The 14510-nt window shown below is 50.9% G+C and overlaps 10 protein-coding genes across 10 annotated transcripts; 3 read left to right on the top strand and 7 right to left on the bottom strand.

The window, feature by feature from the left end:
- Nucleotides 1-360: 360 nt before the first annotated feature.
- On the top strand, nucleotides 361-764 carry SNOG_06030 (hypothetical protein; the record flags this gene model as incomplete). Its single annotated transcript, XM_001796367.1, has 2 exons — nucleotides 361-613; nucleotides 673-764. The coding sequence occupies 2 exons, from the start codon at nucleotides 361-363 to the stop codon at nucleotides 762-764; spliced, it is 345 nt and encodes a 114-aa protein (XP_001796419.1).
- A 115-nt stretch (nucleotides 765-879) lies between these two features.
- On the bottom strand, nucleotides 880-1298 carry SNOG_06029 (hypothetical protein; the record flags this gene model as incomplete). Its single annotated transcript, XM_001796366.1, has 2 exons — nucleotides 880-1043; nucleotides 1238-1298. The coding sequence occupies 2 exons, from the start codon at nucleotides 1296-1298 to the stop codon at nucleotides 880-882; spliced, it is 225 nt and encodes a 74-aa protein (XP_001796418.1).
- Nucleotides 1299-1617: 319 nt separating this feature from the next.
- SNOG_06028 (hypothetical protein) lies at nucleotides 1618-2092 on the bottom strand (the record flags this gene model as incomplete). Its single annotated transcript, XM_001796365.1, has 2 exons — nucleotides 1618-1748; nucleotides 2038-2092. The coding sequence occupies 2 exons, from the start codon at nucleotides 2090-2092 to the stop codon at nucleotides 1618-1620; spliced, it is 186 nt and encodes a 61-aa protein (XP_001796417.1).
- Nucleotides 2093-2499: 407 nt separating this feature from the next.
- On the bottom strand, nucleotides 2500-3111 carry SNOG_06027 (hypothetical protein; the record flags this gene model as incomplete). Its single annotated transcript, XM_001796364.1, has 2 exons — nucleotides 2500-2739; nucleotides 2821-3111. The coding sequence occupies 2 exons, from the start codon at nucleotides 3109-3111 to the stop codon at nucleotides 2500-2502; spliced, it is 531 nt and encodes a 176-aa protein (XP_001796416.1).
- Nucleotides 3112-3311: 200 nt separating this feature from the next.
- Nucleotides 3312-4435, top strand: SNOG_06026 (hypothetical protein). Its single transcript, XM_001796363.1, has 3 exons — nucleotides 3312-3345; nucleotides 3396-3674; nucleotides 3743-4435. Exons 1-3 carry the CDS (start codon nucleotides 3343-3345, stop codon nucleotides 4007-4009), a joined length of 549 nt encoding a protein of 182 aa, XP_001796415.1. The 5' UTR covers nucleotides 3312-3342; the 3' UTR covers nucleotides 4010-4435.
- On the top strand, nucleotides 4300-4514 carry SNOG_06025 (hypothetical protein; the record flags this gene model as incomplete). Its single annotated transcript, XM_001796362.1, has 2 exons — nucleotides 4300-4332; nucleotides 4443-4514. 2 exons carry the CDS (start codon nucleotides 4300-4302, stop codon nucleotides 4512-4514), a joined length of 105 nt encoding a protein of 34 aa, XP_001796414.1.
- Nucleotides 4515-4746: 232 nt separating this feature from the next.
- SNOG_06024 (hypothetical protein) lies at nucleotides 4747-5471 on the bottom strand (the record flags this gene model as incomplete). Its single annotated transcript, XM_001796361.1, has 2 exons — nucleotides 4747-4831; nucleotides 4915-5471. The coding sequence occupies 2 exons, from the start codon at nucleotides 5469-5471 to the stop codon at nucleotides 4747-4749; spliced, it is 642 nt and encodes a 213-aa protein (XP_001796413.1).
- Nucleotides 5472-6945: 1474 nt separating this feature from the next.
- Nucleotides 6946-10089, bottom strand: SNOG_06023 (hypothetical protein). The gene has a single exon (XM_001796360.1). It carries the CDS (start codon nucleotides 10064-10066, stop codon nucleotides 7040-7042), a length of 3027 nt encoding a protein of 1008 aa, XP_001796412.1. The 5' UTR covers nucleotides 10067-10089; the 3' UTR covers nucleotides 6946-7039.
- Nucleotides 10090-10353: 264 nt separating this feature from the next.
- On the bottom strand, nucleotides 10354-10632 carry SNOG_20064 (hypothetical protein; the record flags this gene model as incomplete). The annotated part of the gene is made up of 1 exon (XM_001796359.1): nucleotides 10354-10632. One exon carries the CDS (start codon nucleotides 10630-10632, stop codon nucleotides 10354-10356), a length of 279 nt encoding a protein of 92 aa, XP_001796411.1.
- Nucleotides 10633-11458: 826 nt separating this feature from the next.
- Nucleotides 11459-13679, bottom strand: SNOG_06022 (hypothetical protein; the record flags this gene model as incomplete). The annotated part of the gene is made up of 4 exons (XM_001796358.1): nucleotides 11459-12381; nucleotides 12414-13273; nucleotides 13320-13555; nucleotides 13605-13679. The coding sequence occupies 4 exons, from the start codon at nucleotides 13677-13679 to the stop codon at nucleotides 11459-11461; spliced, it is 2094 nt and encodes a 697-aa protein (XP_001796410.1).
- Between the last annotated feature and the right edge of the window lie 831 nt (nucleotides 13680-14510).

Here is a 14510-nt window from a genome sequence, read left to right as displayed (position 1 = left end):
GGTAGAGGCGAATTCGAGTAAGTGCTACACGAATTCATCCATTAGTATACCCGATTTCGCAGTGAACATGCGATTTGGCGTTATCCGGAAGGACAATTGAGATTTTGGAATCATCGTATATATGACATGAGCTCTGCGCTTGCTCTGATCAGAAGTTCGTATACTCTTTCCTGCATGCGCTAAAACATTCCGATTCCAAAGTGTAGTAGCATTAGTAAAAGATTCATGCTCGATCTTTGGCATTTCACATTCCGGTTGAGACGTAAGTAGTTTCGACATGCATCCAGGATCTTGGGTCGCGGGAGAAGACTTAAGGTTAGCAATACCCGGATGATGCCTCACAGGGTGGAAAGTTACGCAATGCTCCGCGCTGACGCCGAAAAGCTTATCCAGACCACCGCACACTGTCTAGCCAATGCTAAGCAACATCTCATGACTCCTCCTATCGAGGATGAGTCAACTTCAATATCCGTCTTTACCAGCCACAACACCAAACGCGCCCCCACTCTTCGCAAACATACTTCTCAGATCCTGCACGATGGCATCAGGCCGCTCATACGCCGCAAAATGTCCGCCCTTGTCATGTTCCGCTTCAAAGACAATCGGACCCAAAGTGTGATTTCACAGCTTCGGCATCAGAATAATTTCCTTATCAAACCTACTCACACCAAGCGGGACATCGCTCCACACCGCCGCCGCAGCGAAGACAGGCGGATCGCAGTGTTCCATGCTCCACTAAATGTACGAGGACGCAGCCAGCCTAGCGCGCAAGAAATAGTAGATAGATATCCATGTGAGGATTTCGTCGTCTGTCCAGGCATAGTCATCCGGACCACGCGTGCATTTTCTCGTAGACACAGGCGGGTAAGCCCGGTTGGACTATCTTGCAGGGAGTACCCTATCGTGAGGGGGCGCGTAGATTGTTGGGAGGTAGCCGTGCTCTTCTTTGAAGAAGTGTGCGGTACGGGCTAGGCCAGCCAGCTCTTTTTTCGGAAAGCGGCGTCGCTTTGACGCGAGCGAAGAGCTCTGGACGGGCCGCTTCTCTTGGTTCGTTTGGTAGGCGGTTGTTTAGATGGCGCGTTTTTACGGCGCTGGGGTAGGCGAAGCATAGGAAGCGTGCGACCATGGAGCCGAGATCACCGCCCTAGACGACTGGGCATGTCAGCAGTGGGATACACGATGAGTGAGACAGGTTTGAGAAAATACGCAAAAGCGCGATGCGAAATTTGAGACACACCGTATTCGTTGTAGCCAAGAGCCTGCATGACTTTATGGTATGCTTCGGCATGTTGAGCCATGTTAAAACCTTTCTATAGTATCGCGAGTCCAAGCCATTGTCGTGAGTGCATTCGAAAGGCACTCATATTGCTCACTGACCTTTCCACTGGCACTTGAGAGCCCAAAATCAATCAGACTAGGCGCAACAGCATGAGACGTCGGCACCTCGTACCTACCTTTCACAAGTTCCGGCAAGATCTTGGTGACTTCGATGAAAGACCCCGGCCATCCATGCAGAAACAGAAGCGGTATCGCCTTTTCTCGTTTACTCTTTCGATGCACAAAATGAACATCATAGATCCCGAAACCATCCACGTTCACCGTAGCTGTGAACTGCGGCTATTCATTAAATTGCGCTTCAGCTTTGCGCCATTCATACTCGTGTGCCCAGTGCTGCGTCAATCTCTTGATATTGCGGGATGGTGGACCGTGGAGCCATGGCTCACAGTCGTCGCGATCGGATGGTATGTCTGCGAGAGCGAGCTTTTGCTTTACGCGGAGCAATTTTTCTTTGGGGATTGCACTTTTGGATGGGGTAAACGATGTCATGTTGAAGCGATGGCAGAACGATATTTGACAGTGTCATGTGTAGTGTGGAGAACTAGCAGGCGGTGATGGCCCTTTTCTGGTAGCGAAGCCTTTGTTTATAACAGCGCAATAGATGTTGACATAGTGCAACACATGCAGGTCATTCGATAACGTTAGGAGTAAAGACGAAAAGCTTGTGAGAGATGAAATGTGCGGCGCATGCGAGCTTACTTCGTAGATGGGCTGCTGTGTCGAGATCCTCAAGAGGAGTAGCGGTATGCGGCATGCTGATCCCACTGTATAAGTACCCAGCCACTCAGGTCTTCATCTGGACTAGCATAGCTAGCCTTCGGATCAATAAGTGTAGCATGTCCACCCTTTGTAAGCCCCGTGAACTGAACATTATTGGAACCGAAACCTTGAAGCCACCTCTTTCCGAACGACTAACTACATGATTATTGCAACGGGTCGACAAACCAATGAATTCATGGACACCACTGGAAATAACCTCCATGCGCTGGGATTCCCAGCTGCCTGATGACATGCAGCCATTCTGAGCTGCCGGAGGTATGAGATCATGTCAAAAGTAGTCTGCATACAAATGCAGTACTCCGGAGCGTTTTATGCGAAGGCTGCGGAGCCAAGTTCTTTGATGGAGCTTTCAAACGAGAGACTTGAGTGTCTGCTTTTATCTCATCCAATCTTCTGCTTCCTCCTGACCCATACGTCCATGTCGTCGATTTCCGATTCTGCCGGCCGCTGTTGAACCTCCCACACTTGGAGCTTATATCTGCCACGGTCTGAATTTCCAGTATGGAGATCGAAAGACCAATCGTGCTGGGGACAAGTAATGCCAGAACTCAGCACGACGCCGAAGTCCTCAATATCGAATGGGATCCCATTGGACAGGGGATAGGATGAGTGTGGACACTCCTACGGCGAGGTCAAATCATGAAGCATGTAGACATTGGCAAGTCCCTGTTCGAGACTGAACTTAATTTTGGCGCAACATACATGATTGATTGCGACAAATTTGCCTTTGTACTTGAAGACCATAACTTGATCTTTTGAGTCTCCAGCTTCTGGGTCTTTCCAGTCGTCAATGGCTACTTCGACGGCTTTAGAACTGTCTTCACGAGGTACATGAAATATTCGGCATCCAGGGATGTACTTGTTCAGGCATTCGCGTTGCGCGCCAACTCGCGTAGAGTCATCGACATCGGGAAATGAAGAAGCTGAACCGACGCAAAACCAAGCTGCACCTGCACGCGAACCTTGAGAGAACGGATTGACAAGAAAGGACATTGATGTCGATGACAGGAGTGGGCGAAGTGTGATGGCCGCATCCGGGGGACCCTAGCATGACTAAGCAGCCATCAGCTTGAACCTAAACAATGATGCAATGTGTTCAATACACCACAATTCCGCCTACAAGGCTGCAGCAACCATTGAATTCCGGGGACGTGTTCTTGACCTAGACCACCGCCAAACGAGCCCCGGAGATTCTCAAGTCCTCCCTTGCGCGCAATAACCAGTATGGTTTGTTACCCCAGTCTGCAGCCAAAGGGTCCAGCTCACACCCCAAATAGAATGCTCTATTCAACTCCGCCCTGCGACAGTCAACGTCAATACGCAAAGACCTAGACCAGTTTGCAGACTCTGCTGCGCCGTCTCCGCATCTTCAAGCACAGCTCAATGCATCCCTCACCACGTTTGCGCGCACCATCGACGACTATGGCAAGCTCGCCAAGCAGGAACCCGTCCAGACGAAGCAGGAAAAGGCATTTGAGCGATTGAAGAACTTCCGGAACGAGCTGGATGAATATAGAGCCAGCTTCAAGCGCATCAAGAGCGCAAACGAGGACGTGGTATGTAGTTGCGCAATCAGCAGGAGCGCCTGAACAAGGCAAGAGCGAATAGTCCTAACGAATCCTAGCAAACAATCGAAGCGCGAACAGAACTGCTAGGCCGCCGCCCACATCACGCTGCCACACCCGAAAACCCATACTCGTTGCCCAACACAAGCGCAGCTGCAGCACACTCGCCGTTCGCGCCTGCCTCTTACGATCCCAACGCGCCATACCGACCTAATGCGTACTCTGCCGGCGCCCAACAAGGCCCTGAATATGATCGCGAGGGTCACGTGCTTCGCGAGCATACGTTCTTCAAGCACACGTCTGACCAACTCTGGACGAGTTCCTAGATAGAGGACGTACTGTTCTGGGCGACCTCGGCCAGCAAAGAGAGATGCTCAAAGGCACGCAAAGAAGGCTGTATAGTGCAGCAAATACACTGGGTATCAGTGGTGACACTATACGTATGGTCGAGCGCAGAGCCAAGCAAGACAAGTGGATATTCTACACTGGAGTCGTCGTCTTCTTCTTGTTCTGCTGGCTTGTCATACATTACCTACGATGAGCGTGGGTTTCGGATGGGAATTTTGGGGTTATAGTATTGCTTCAAGCGGCATTAGCAGGGCGTATGGCGCTACTCATGGGCGGAATATGGTCAATCTATGGCATGTTGGTACGTACTATACGAGACCTGTTGTGCATATATGCATGCCGACTAGGATCGCGCACGCGCACTCGGACTAATATATACAACGAATTGAATTTACTCTACTGGCAACAAAGCACTGGTTCAAAGAAGAACATAACGTTAATCTGGCCAAAGCCAACATAACGCTCAAAAGACATTCTTTCTAATTCATCAAAGACAAAACAATTGTACTATGCCTCCGGAACCAGACGTTAATATGAGTAATAATTAGAAGAATAAGGAGAAGAATTCTCCAGTCTCTTCAGCCGTCGATTCATATCGTCCATTTCAGCAGCTTGACACTCCTGCTCAACCGCAAGCGCCTCATACCCCTCATCATCACAATAATCCGGTATCCTTGGCTGCATAACAGGACTCGACCACGCTGACCGATACCATCTATTTAATCGCCAGTCCGGGCTCGGGATCCGCGGGCACCTGTACCCAGGCGCCGACAAAGGCCGGCCCAAATCCAGCGGCGGACCTATCATTCTCGGCGATGGTATTCTCGGCCAGGACTGCGCCGCCTCAATAGCCTTTTTCATCTTCGTCGCGTCTGAGTCGTACCATTTGTGCGGGCTCCAGCTCGAGCGGCCGCAGCCTGTCAGTTGGGCGATGAGTTGCTGGAGCATGTGGGGGTCAGGGAAGACACCATGGAGCTCGTGGAGTGCCTGGTTCCATTCGCGGAGATAATAGTGCGACTCGTATTGCACTACATCGTGGATGTTGTTGGAGAGGAATGAGGCAATGGCGATTGCGAGTGGGATAGAGTGCGTGCAGCGAGCGAGAGCGGCGAGGATGAGGAAGTGCGACCGACTGGCTTTTAGACCTGAGAGCTGATTGCCGTATTTATCTTCGTGCAGGAGTGATTGGAGTGTTTCTGTGGTAAAATTCGCTGCATTGCGATGGTGGTGACGGCTGAGGGTCTGGAACAAATCCCTAATGACTTTCCGAACGGTACTGGGGGCGATGCTGGTTTGGCTGCATGCAGATAGACTATTCTCGACGGCGTCTACAATATCATCTCCACGGATGTGGCTCCAAGAGTTCGCATTGGGGAGCCAGGATTTCGCTACTGTGTTATCGACGGTGAACAACTTGCCATCGATGGAGATCCGCACCATGGCTGCGCAGTGCTGTCTTGTCTGTTCTGGAGTGTGAAAAGCTTTGGGAGAGCAAGGAGAGGAAGGGTACTTTGCTTGTCTGTCAAAATTGTGAGATATGCGATGCTGATTTCTGGAGGACAGCTTAATTCATTACACCAGGATAATCACTCTATATACTCTGCGGTCGTATTCAGCCTCACTACGTACAACGCAGTGCAATCTTACCGGTGAGTCCGGCCTATGCCGAACGTTGCACATGAATTGTTTGCTACCTCCCAAGATGACAGGACCTCAATGGCACCACAAGCGTTAGCAGCATAGCAGATACCTACCAAAACACGTCATCTCCCAAAGACTCCCAGTTCCCCGCCGCACTGTAACATTCAAGGCCAATGACGAGCTTTCTCAATATGACCGAGACATCATGTAACGTGTTGGTAACCGCGTACATGCATGATACAATCAGCCAGACAGGAAGCAACACTACTTCTAGCTTACAAAATAGTATAAGATGAAGTCGCATCAACGCTATCGAAGCCGACGAGCCGAAAAGAGGTGTTAACAGAACCTGCCACTTTCCATCTGTTTCGCATCACCTTTTCAGTGTTGTGGCCTCGGTCACTGAGTCGACAATCCTGAGCATGACTTCTGGGCTTCAACGAGGCTCTATGGAGTACGTCTCAAGCTCAGGTTGGAATCGGGCCATGTTCGGGCAAAGGACACGATCGATGAGTATCTCTGGAACGGTGAGCCACGCGCTTCCCGTGTAATACAACCCTGTCTGGGTCTTGTAAAGTAGCTCAAGTCACAAAGTAGCTCAAGTCATCTAGTATCGGAGAATTGAGCATGTGATGGAGCTATGATGAGCAGGTGACCTCTAAATACCTATGAGGACATGTCCAAGCCAGCGCCCAAGTGTAAGCCTTCACCGCAAAATGCCACGACCAACCAACCTTGCTCGACTGCTCCCGGGGCGTCTCGCCAGCGGACATCTGTACCCACTTGCGCACATGTCTTGTCGCCTGAGGCTCTGAACTCCGATCGAGCGTTAGCAACCATACATAACATGCTATGCTCCAATTGTAAGTCGTAATCTGTAATACAAAGCTGGCAATACGACTGGTGTAGCTAGTGTTGGCTCAAGCCACGGAATCAAGCTTCAACTAATTGGGTACAAGAGCTCGATCTCGACCCTTGGGTCTCATACCCGATAGCGGCTGATAAACTCTCAACATCAGGACAGCAGCTTAGTACGTGGCAGCCATGGAGCCCGGGATTAGAACGGTACCAACCTCGCGGCCTTGTGGAACGTAGTGCTAGCAGACTAAAAGTCATTTGTAATCAGCCTGACACTGCGCGTCCGCCTCAATATCATACCATCTGCCACGACGTGACGCGTGAGAATCATCAAACAACCTCAGCTACTAAGTGCTACACTACCCTACATCACATACCCAGTGCAATGGGTGAAATCTAGCGTCCAAAAGCGTCGTACATGTACGTGTTCACATTTCAAACTACACTGGGAATCTCTGCACCAAAATCGAACGCCTCATATGATCCAACAACGCCCTTTTCAAACACGTCTACCAGTCCAGCCCGCCAGCACCCCTCTCGCCCCCTGCCAAAATCATCGCAGCCTTGCCCTTCTCACCAAGCCCATTTTCCAGATGTGAGACTTGCGTCCCCTTCCTGCCCTTCAACGCCAACCGCTCCAGCTTCTTATCCAGCGCCACAAACGGATCTTCCGTCTCGCTCTTCTTGATGACAAACTTCGACGTGCCCAACACACTGTCCAACTCCTCCACACTCGGTAGCTTGACGTACAAATACCCATCGCCGCGCTCCTCAATCGGGAACACTGCAATGTTGACCGACTCGTCATTTGCGCATTTACCTGCGTTGTCGCCGCTGAGTTCGTAGTTGCGCTTGTGGTACGGACACGAGACCCAGAGTTTGTTGCTTGCGAGGTCCTCGCCGAGCAGGCCATCTGAGAGCACGAATGCCCGCTTGTGCGGACACATTTGCTGCGTGCAGTAGTATTTGCCGCGGACTTTGAAGACGGCGAGTTGCGTGTCGCCGCGCTTGATAGCCTTGCTATCGCCCGTATCTGTATCTTTGAATTCCTCGGCTTTGACGAGCGGCTGCCATGATAATTCAGACCACTTGTGGCCGCGGAAGTCTTCTGTGATGGAGTCTTTGGGCCAGTAGCTGGGGCGCTCTTGGCCGCGCTCTTGCGTGGGCTCGATGGTGTCGCTGATGGTTTCGGATGTGTTTGCGAATTGGGAGAACCAGGAGCGCTTCTTAGGGTCTTTGAGGACTTCGGTCCATTCGCAGAAGAAGGTACCGACGAGGTCTTCCATTTGCTTTTCGAGATCCGCGCAGATCCCGAGCTTGTCTTCAAGGATCACTTCTTGTAGGTATTTTATGCCGCCTGGTAGGTTCTCCATCCATCGCGCGGTTCTTTGCAGCTTGTCGGCGGTGCGGATGTAGAACGAGAGATAGCGATCGAGGATTGGCACGACATCATCAGGCGGGACGTCCTTTGCCAGGAGTTCTGAGTGCCGCGGTTTCGCGCCACCGTTACCACCGACGAAAATGTTGAAGCCCTTCTCCGTTGCGATCAACCCAAAGTCCTTGTTCTGCGCCTCAGCACACTCGCGAACGCAGCCTGACACTCCGCCCTTGATCTTGTGCGGTCCACGGATCGACTTGTATCGCTCCTCCAGACGCACAGCCATACCAACACTGTCGCCAATACCGAAGCGGCACCATGTCGTTCCCACACATGACTTGACTGTTCGTAATGATTTCGCGTACGCGTGACCAGACTCCATGCCGCCGTCGATTAACTCTTGCCAAATTTCAGGCAGTTGGTGTTTCTTCGCACCAAACATGTCAATACGCTGTCCACCAGTAATCTTCGTGTAGAGGTTGTACTTCTTCGCCACCATGCCGATGACAATGAGCTTCTCCGGTGTGATCTCGCCACCTGATACACGCGGTACGACCGAGAATGTGCCATTGCGCTGGATGTTGGCCAGAAACCTGTCGTTCGTCTCTTGTAGACCTCTCCTGTCCAGGTCGAGCAAGTGTTTGTTGTACAGCGATGCAATGATTGATCCAATAGTAGGCTTGCAGGCTTCGCAACCTAGTGACTCAGGCTCCTTTCCACAAGCTTTCATGACTGCCGAGAAGTCCTTGAGCTCCTTGACGTAGATGATGTTGAACAAGTCTGCGCGAGAGTGTTCAAAGTGCGGGCATACGTGGTTCTTCACCTCGTTACCCATAGATGCCATGGTCTTGTTGAAGATTGTTTGAACGAGTGGCATGCAGCCACCACACCCAGTTCCGGCTTTTGTGCATGATTTGACGTCGCCGATGCTCTTGCATGTTCCGTCCTTGACGGAGTTGACTACATCGCCTTTCGTTACATTGTGACATGAGCAGATTTGCGTATCGTCAGTGAGATCTGAGCCGTCGTCGTCGCCCTTTGACGCTCCGATAATGAGCTCGCTTGGTGGCATATCAAGCGGCTTCTGATTCTTGACCATTGGTACGAGCTTTACGTAGTCCTTGGTGTCACCGATCATCATTCCACCCAGCAAGTACTTTCCGTCCATTGTAAAGAGGTATTTCTTGTAAACTTGTTGGAATGGATCCTTGTACGTGAGCGCCTTGACTGGTGGAGGAGCTGGGCCATCAGTCAAATTCTTGACCTTGTCTCGAGGTGTCGTACCATTAATGCCTCCAGCCTCTTTCTTCTCAGCTCGCTGTCTTCCAGGCATGTTCTTCGGTCCATCTCTGTCTGCAAAGAAGTCGCCAAAACTGGCAACCTCAACACCGAGAAGTTTAAGCTTCGTGCTCAGATCTGGGCTCTTGAACTTCCGTGGAGCATGTGCCTTTGCTTGTGTGAGGTTGAAAGCCAGGACATCTGCTTGCTCCACTCCGGGTGCGATTAGGCCAAAGGTCTGGTTCTCCCAGCTTGCACACTCGCCAATAGCGTAAATGTCTGGTTTTGAGGTCGTGAGGTCGGATCCGACAACGATGCCACCGCCCCTGTCAGCGCACTTGATGCCAGACTTTCTCGCCAGTTCGTCTCGCGATTTAATTCCAATGGCGAAGCATATGCAAGAGCACTCCATCTCTTCACCGTCTTCGAAGACAACACCCTTCACAGCGTTCTCTTCAGTCGTCAAGATCTTGCCAACTCTTTTGCTGAGCATGACATCAAGTCCAAGCGCGCGGACTTGCTCGACAACCATGCCACCTGCGTCGCCATCGAGCTGCCTTGATAGCACCCATCGGTTTCGCTCAATGAGTCTCACTTGACCAAAGTCTTCGAGATCCATCATCGCTTTCGCAGCCTCAAGACCCAACAGGCCTCCTCCTACAACAGCACCGGTGGTGCCTTTTCGAGATGAGGCGAATTCGATGAGATTTTGCAGGTCTTCGATGGTGCGGTACACGAACACGCCCTTTGCATCGTGACCTGGAGTATGTCTTGGTAGCAAGGCATCTGATCCGGTCGCGAGAACTAGAATGTCATATGGAACGGTGTCGCCTGAAGACGTCTTAACCGTCTTATTGTCCGAGTCGATCTCAGTTACCATGGTGTTGAGATGGTAGTTCAATGACCCTTCCGGCATGGATGAATACTGCCTCATATCAGCTTCTTTCACTTCGCCGCCAAACTTCCAATCTGCTTACCCATTCCTTGGGGTTCAGGTACAAGTTCTCAACCAGCCGATGCTGAAAGAAACTCGTTAAACCAACGCGGTTGTACGCCAAATGTGGTTCTTCGCCAATCACCACAACATCATATTCTCTCCGCTTTACATCGTACTTCATTAATTTTTCGCTAGTAAATCGTCAGCCATCTTCTCCATCAACATCAACATCAACATCTGAGGACGCACATGAACGCAATACCAACCATTCCCAGCCCAACAACAACAATCTTTTTCCGTTGGCCATCCTGGTTGATCTCGCCCTTCTTCTCCAACTCCGCTACTTTTTCAGGCAGTTTATTCGCCTCTGGGTCATTCCACTCCGCGTTGGAAATATTGCCGTCTTTTGATCCCCATGTTGCTGAGACATGGCGTTCGCCAGGCGGCGAATGCGATTCGCCCGACGATGGCTCAATGCCCTGTGTGATAATGGGCTCAGTCCCCGCCATTATGGAAGTACTCGACTGTATGGTACGGCGCGTACACACTTGGGAGTAAATGATGATCGCACAGTAACAAAAGAAAGCGATATCACAACCAAGTGATCGCTTAGAAGAATGCAGAGTGAAGAAATCAAGGAGCACGAGTTCACAAGTTCAAGAATTAGAAAGCACGAACTACATCAAACCGATCAATGATAGGTCAAATCCATTCTCGCATCAACAACTCCGTGGACACGCACATCTCCCGCACATGCGCATCTCAACATACTTTCCACGCTACCCCAGCGATAAAGCAAAACACCAATTGGTCGTGCCCCGCGGCGAACTGCGGAGATGCACCAGCTCATGCGGCTGAAGTCGGTGGCGCCGAATCACAGCTTTGACAATTAATATCAGCAGACGTTTGCTTTTCTCCGAGGGGAGATGACACGAGACGGGAGGGGGAGCAGGGGGAGCGCGACTGATAAGGAAGCGAACACGCTTGTGGTGCCAAGGAGGCTAGACAGGGGTGCTTATCGCGACGAGAAGGGACGGAGATGGGGATGGGAGAGGTTGGACTTCCGGGTGGTTTGATGAGGGAGGGCTGATGAGGTGGGTTCTTGAGAAGTGGTTGGGGAAGGAGGTAGGAAAGGTGTGATGGTGTGTATGGGTTTGAAGGGACGACACAAACACGCCAACGCAGAAGACTGGTCTGAAAGTGTCGAATTTAGTCGTATTCTTCATGAGAAACCAAAGTGCTCAATATACTTTCTGCACAACAATGCCCCAAACACCCATACCATACCAAAATATATGTAACTCCAGTGCCCCAGGTATAACATCCCATAACCATCTAGAAGAACATCAAATCCTCGTCCCTCCACCCCATCTCATTCAGCGCCTTGTGCGTACTCTTCTCCAACGCCTCCGGCCCACAAATCAACACCAAACTGCTCCCCTCGCCATCGACCTTACACTGCTCCCCCAACAACTCCTTCCCAATTCTGCCCCTCAAGCCCTCCCAATCCTCCGGTCCCTTAGTAAGCGTGTATAGCAACTTACACCTCTCCGGGTTCTCCCTCGCGAACACATCCAAGTCCTCGCGACACAGGATATCTTCTACCAGACGGTTGCCATTCAGGACCGTGCAATGGGTCGGGTCGTTTTTATCCTGCATAACAGCGCGCAGGACCTGGAAAATAGGCGTGATGCCACTTCCTCCACAGACCATGTATAATTTCTTAACACTTCGCTGTTTCCCATTGATACTACAGCGCCCATTTCCCAGATATTCAAACTTGCCAATCGGGCCCTTAAAATCCACAAAATGGCCGACGGGAATCGCATCGAGCGCTTTGGTCATTTTCCCGCCGACTTTTTCTTGCGTGTCGGCGTACACTTTGATTAGCACGTCGCAGAAGCCGAGTTTGGAGGTTTGCGAAATGGGCGTGTAGGAGCGGATGATGGCTTCGCGGGTCACGGGGTCGCGCAAGCGGATCATTAGGTGTTGGCCTGTGGGGAGGCCGAGGGCTTGTTGGTCGTGGTCGAGCTTGAAGGTGAAAATGCGGGTGTCCCACGATACTGGGGTTTTCGCGTGGAGTAGGGCCCGGTTCCATATGCGTGCATCTAGGAAGACTGGTCGGGGCTCGGTGGACTCGTTGACGGGTTCGCCTTCGGCTAGGACTTTGCGGGATGCTTCGTCGAGGCTGCCGATGTGATAGTCTGGCATCATTGCTTTGGCAGTCTCGCTGTCTTGTAGAGTGTTAGTTGTGTTTCCTGTTCGAGATTAGAATATTGTGAAGACTCACGAATTGCCATGAACTCGTCTGAAGCATCAAGCCCTGCTGCGCTGACAATACTTTGCGCGCCACCGGGATGACCTTCTAGAAATACAGTTCCATCGTAGACCTCACCATTGACGACGAACCAAGGATTCTCCGCATTGTCGTGTTTCCTGAGTTCGTCGATCGATATCTGCTTGTCAACACCGTCTTTTGTCATCTTGATCTCCTTAGCGTCCTCGATAGCAGCGTGCTCTGGCTCCTGCCCATTGATGTGTTCACCCCAATACCCATTCGTCAAGTTGCCACCTGCCTTCTTGATCCTCTCCATCCAACCTCCAGGCATCAAGGCAGGTTGTGTTGGGTGCTCAAAGCGGAGCGTGTCGCCTTCCTTGTGGATGACTATTCTGAACCAGGGGTTGTTCATCATACCGAGTACACTCCAGTACATGTCACGCGGCTGTATGCACATGGCCTCATCCATAACGCGGACGACAATGTCATCAGTTTCTTGCAGCTCAGCGATCGCAATGTCAAGGTTCCAGAAACACCAGCAGAAACTCGTTTCTCGCCAGTCCATGTCGAGACGGCCGCCGAAAAGTTCGCGGTCTTCGTGGGCACGGTACTTGTCTTCTGCATAGTCGATATTGGCCAAGCGCCACGTTTTGCCCTTGTCTAGCGAGACTTCACATCGAGTTATGCGACGTCCACCGCCACTGTAGGCGTAGCCTTCAACTTTGTAGGACTTGGGTGCTGATTTAATTTCAAGTTTTTCATCATGCGCGGGACGTGCAATGGCAGAATTAGGACTCAGGTCGTAGATGGCGTAGCGGTCATCCATCCACCATTTTGGGTTCTTTGCAGCCTCGTCTGGGTCGATGGTTGTTCTGTAGAGCGTAAGCACAGGATCTTGAGTGGTGATGTAGTACTTACGGTAATACTCGGTTGTCGTAAATGTGGTACCAGTTGTCACTTGGCTCAGCCGTAATGATCAACTTCTTTAGCCACTTTACACTTCTTCCTCCAATCTGACCAGGGATGACTGCTCGAAGCGGCTTGCCATGGTCAGGTCGCAGCATCTCGCCGTTCATACCATGAGCAAGCATGATTCCTCGGTTTGGGTCCATCACCCAGTTCAACTTGACTGAGGTGCCGTAATAACCGTTAGGCTAAGAAAGATATTAGTCACAATGTTGTCTTAACGTCCTGTCAACTTACTAGCTTATCTGCTCCCTCCATACAGACATACTTTGCGCGCTTCAAAGGCTTTGCGCGTTCAATAATGTCTTTCATCACTACACCAGTGAACAATGCAGTGGATAAACCAGCTGGTCCCCATGAAAATCCCTTGCTCTTCCTTACAACATTTTGCTCTTTACGTCTGTTACCAGCACAGACTAGTGTGATGGGATATGTCACATTTTCGTACTCTTCCAGCAATTGCCGTAGTGTTATCTTGAGAGGATTTGCTACAAGACTTTGATCATGTTAGCCCTGGGGTAATTATGTGATCCTCAAGCTTTCAACTTACCCTTCGACTGAGAACTCCCAATCTAAACATTCGGAGTCGTGTACTTCTGGCACAGCTCCGTGATTGCGAACGTAGAATAGTTCCGGACTAGTGAGGAAGCCTTCGTTGAACAAATCGGTCAAAGGTGCTTCGACGTTGAACGGATGCACTCCCGTTAATCTTATCAACCGTGGGTCGCGAGGTACGTGAGCATCTGGGGTTTTCTGGTCGACATCCAATGTTTTGGTTGGAATGGTTGTGGGTGGTGGAAGAGCGAAATCCGGTTCCGAGTTTGAAGCATTTGATTTGCTGTCATCACCATTTACCGTCTCAGGCGGCGAAGGTGGCAGTTGAATACTTTTCGATGCTGCGTAGAGTTGTGGTTGGTGTTCAGTGGGTGGAGGAAGAGGCACTCCAGCCTTGTTCTCAATAGCGACGCTCATCATGGACAGAAAGAATCGTGTCGTTTGGCCAAAAGACAAGAGGGTGTATATTACTCGAGACGTATCAAAGAAATCGCAAAGTGTAGCAAGATTATCACACTTATCAACCCTTTAGAAAAGAATACAGAGGTGGCGCTGAAAGAGCAACGTGCAAGAAACGTGCCCGAATAG

This window comes from Parastagonospora nodorum (genome assembly GCF_000146915.1).
Source record: "Parastagonospora nodorum SN15 chromosome Unknown scaffold_8, whole genome shotgun sequence".
NCBI classification, from domain to species: domain Eukaryota; kingdom Fungi; phylum Ascomycota; class Dothideomycetes; order Pleosporales; family Phaeosphaeriaceae; genus Parastagonospora; species Parastagonospora nodorum.
The sequence above is the reverse complement of the archived record's forward strand: the minus strand, read 5'-3'. Positions and strand labels throughout refer to the sequence as shown.

Coding starts and splice junctions, on each gene's coding strand:
- SNOG_06026 (XM_001796363.1), top strand. Junction 3,675..3,742: donor AGAGCGCAAACGAGGACGTG/GTATGTAGTTGC, acceptor AACGAATCCTAG/CAAACAATCGAAGCGCGAAC.
- SNOG_06023 (XM_001796360.1), bottom strand. CDS start 10,066: ATGGTAACTGAGATCGACTCGGACAATAAGACGGTTAAGACGTCTTCA.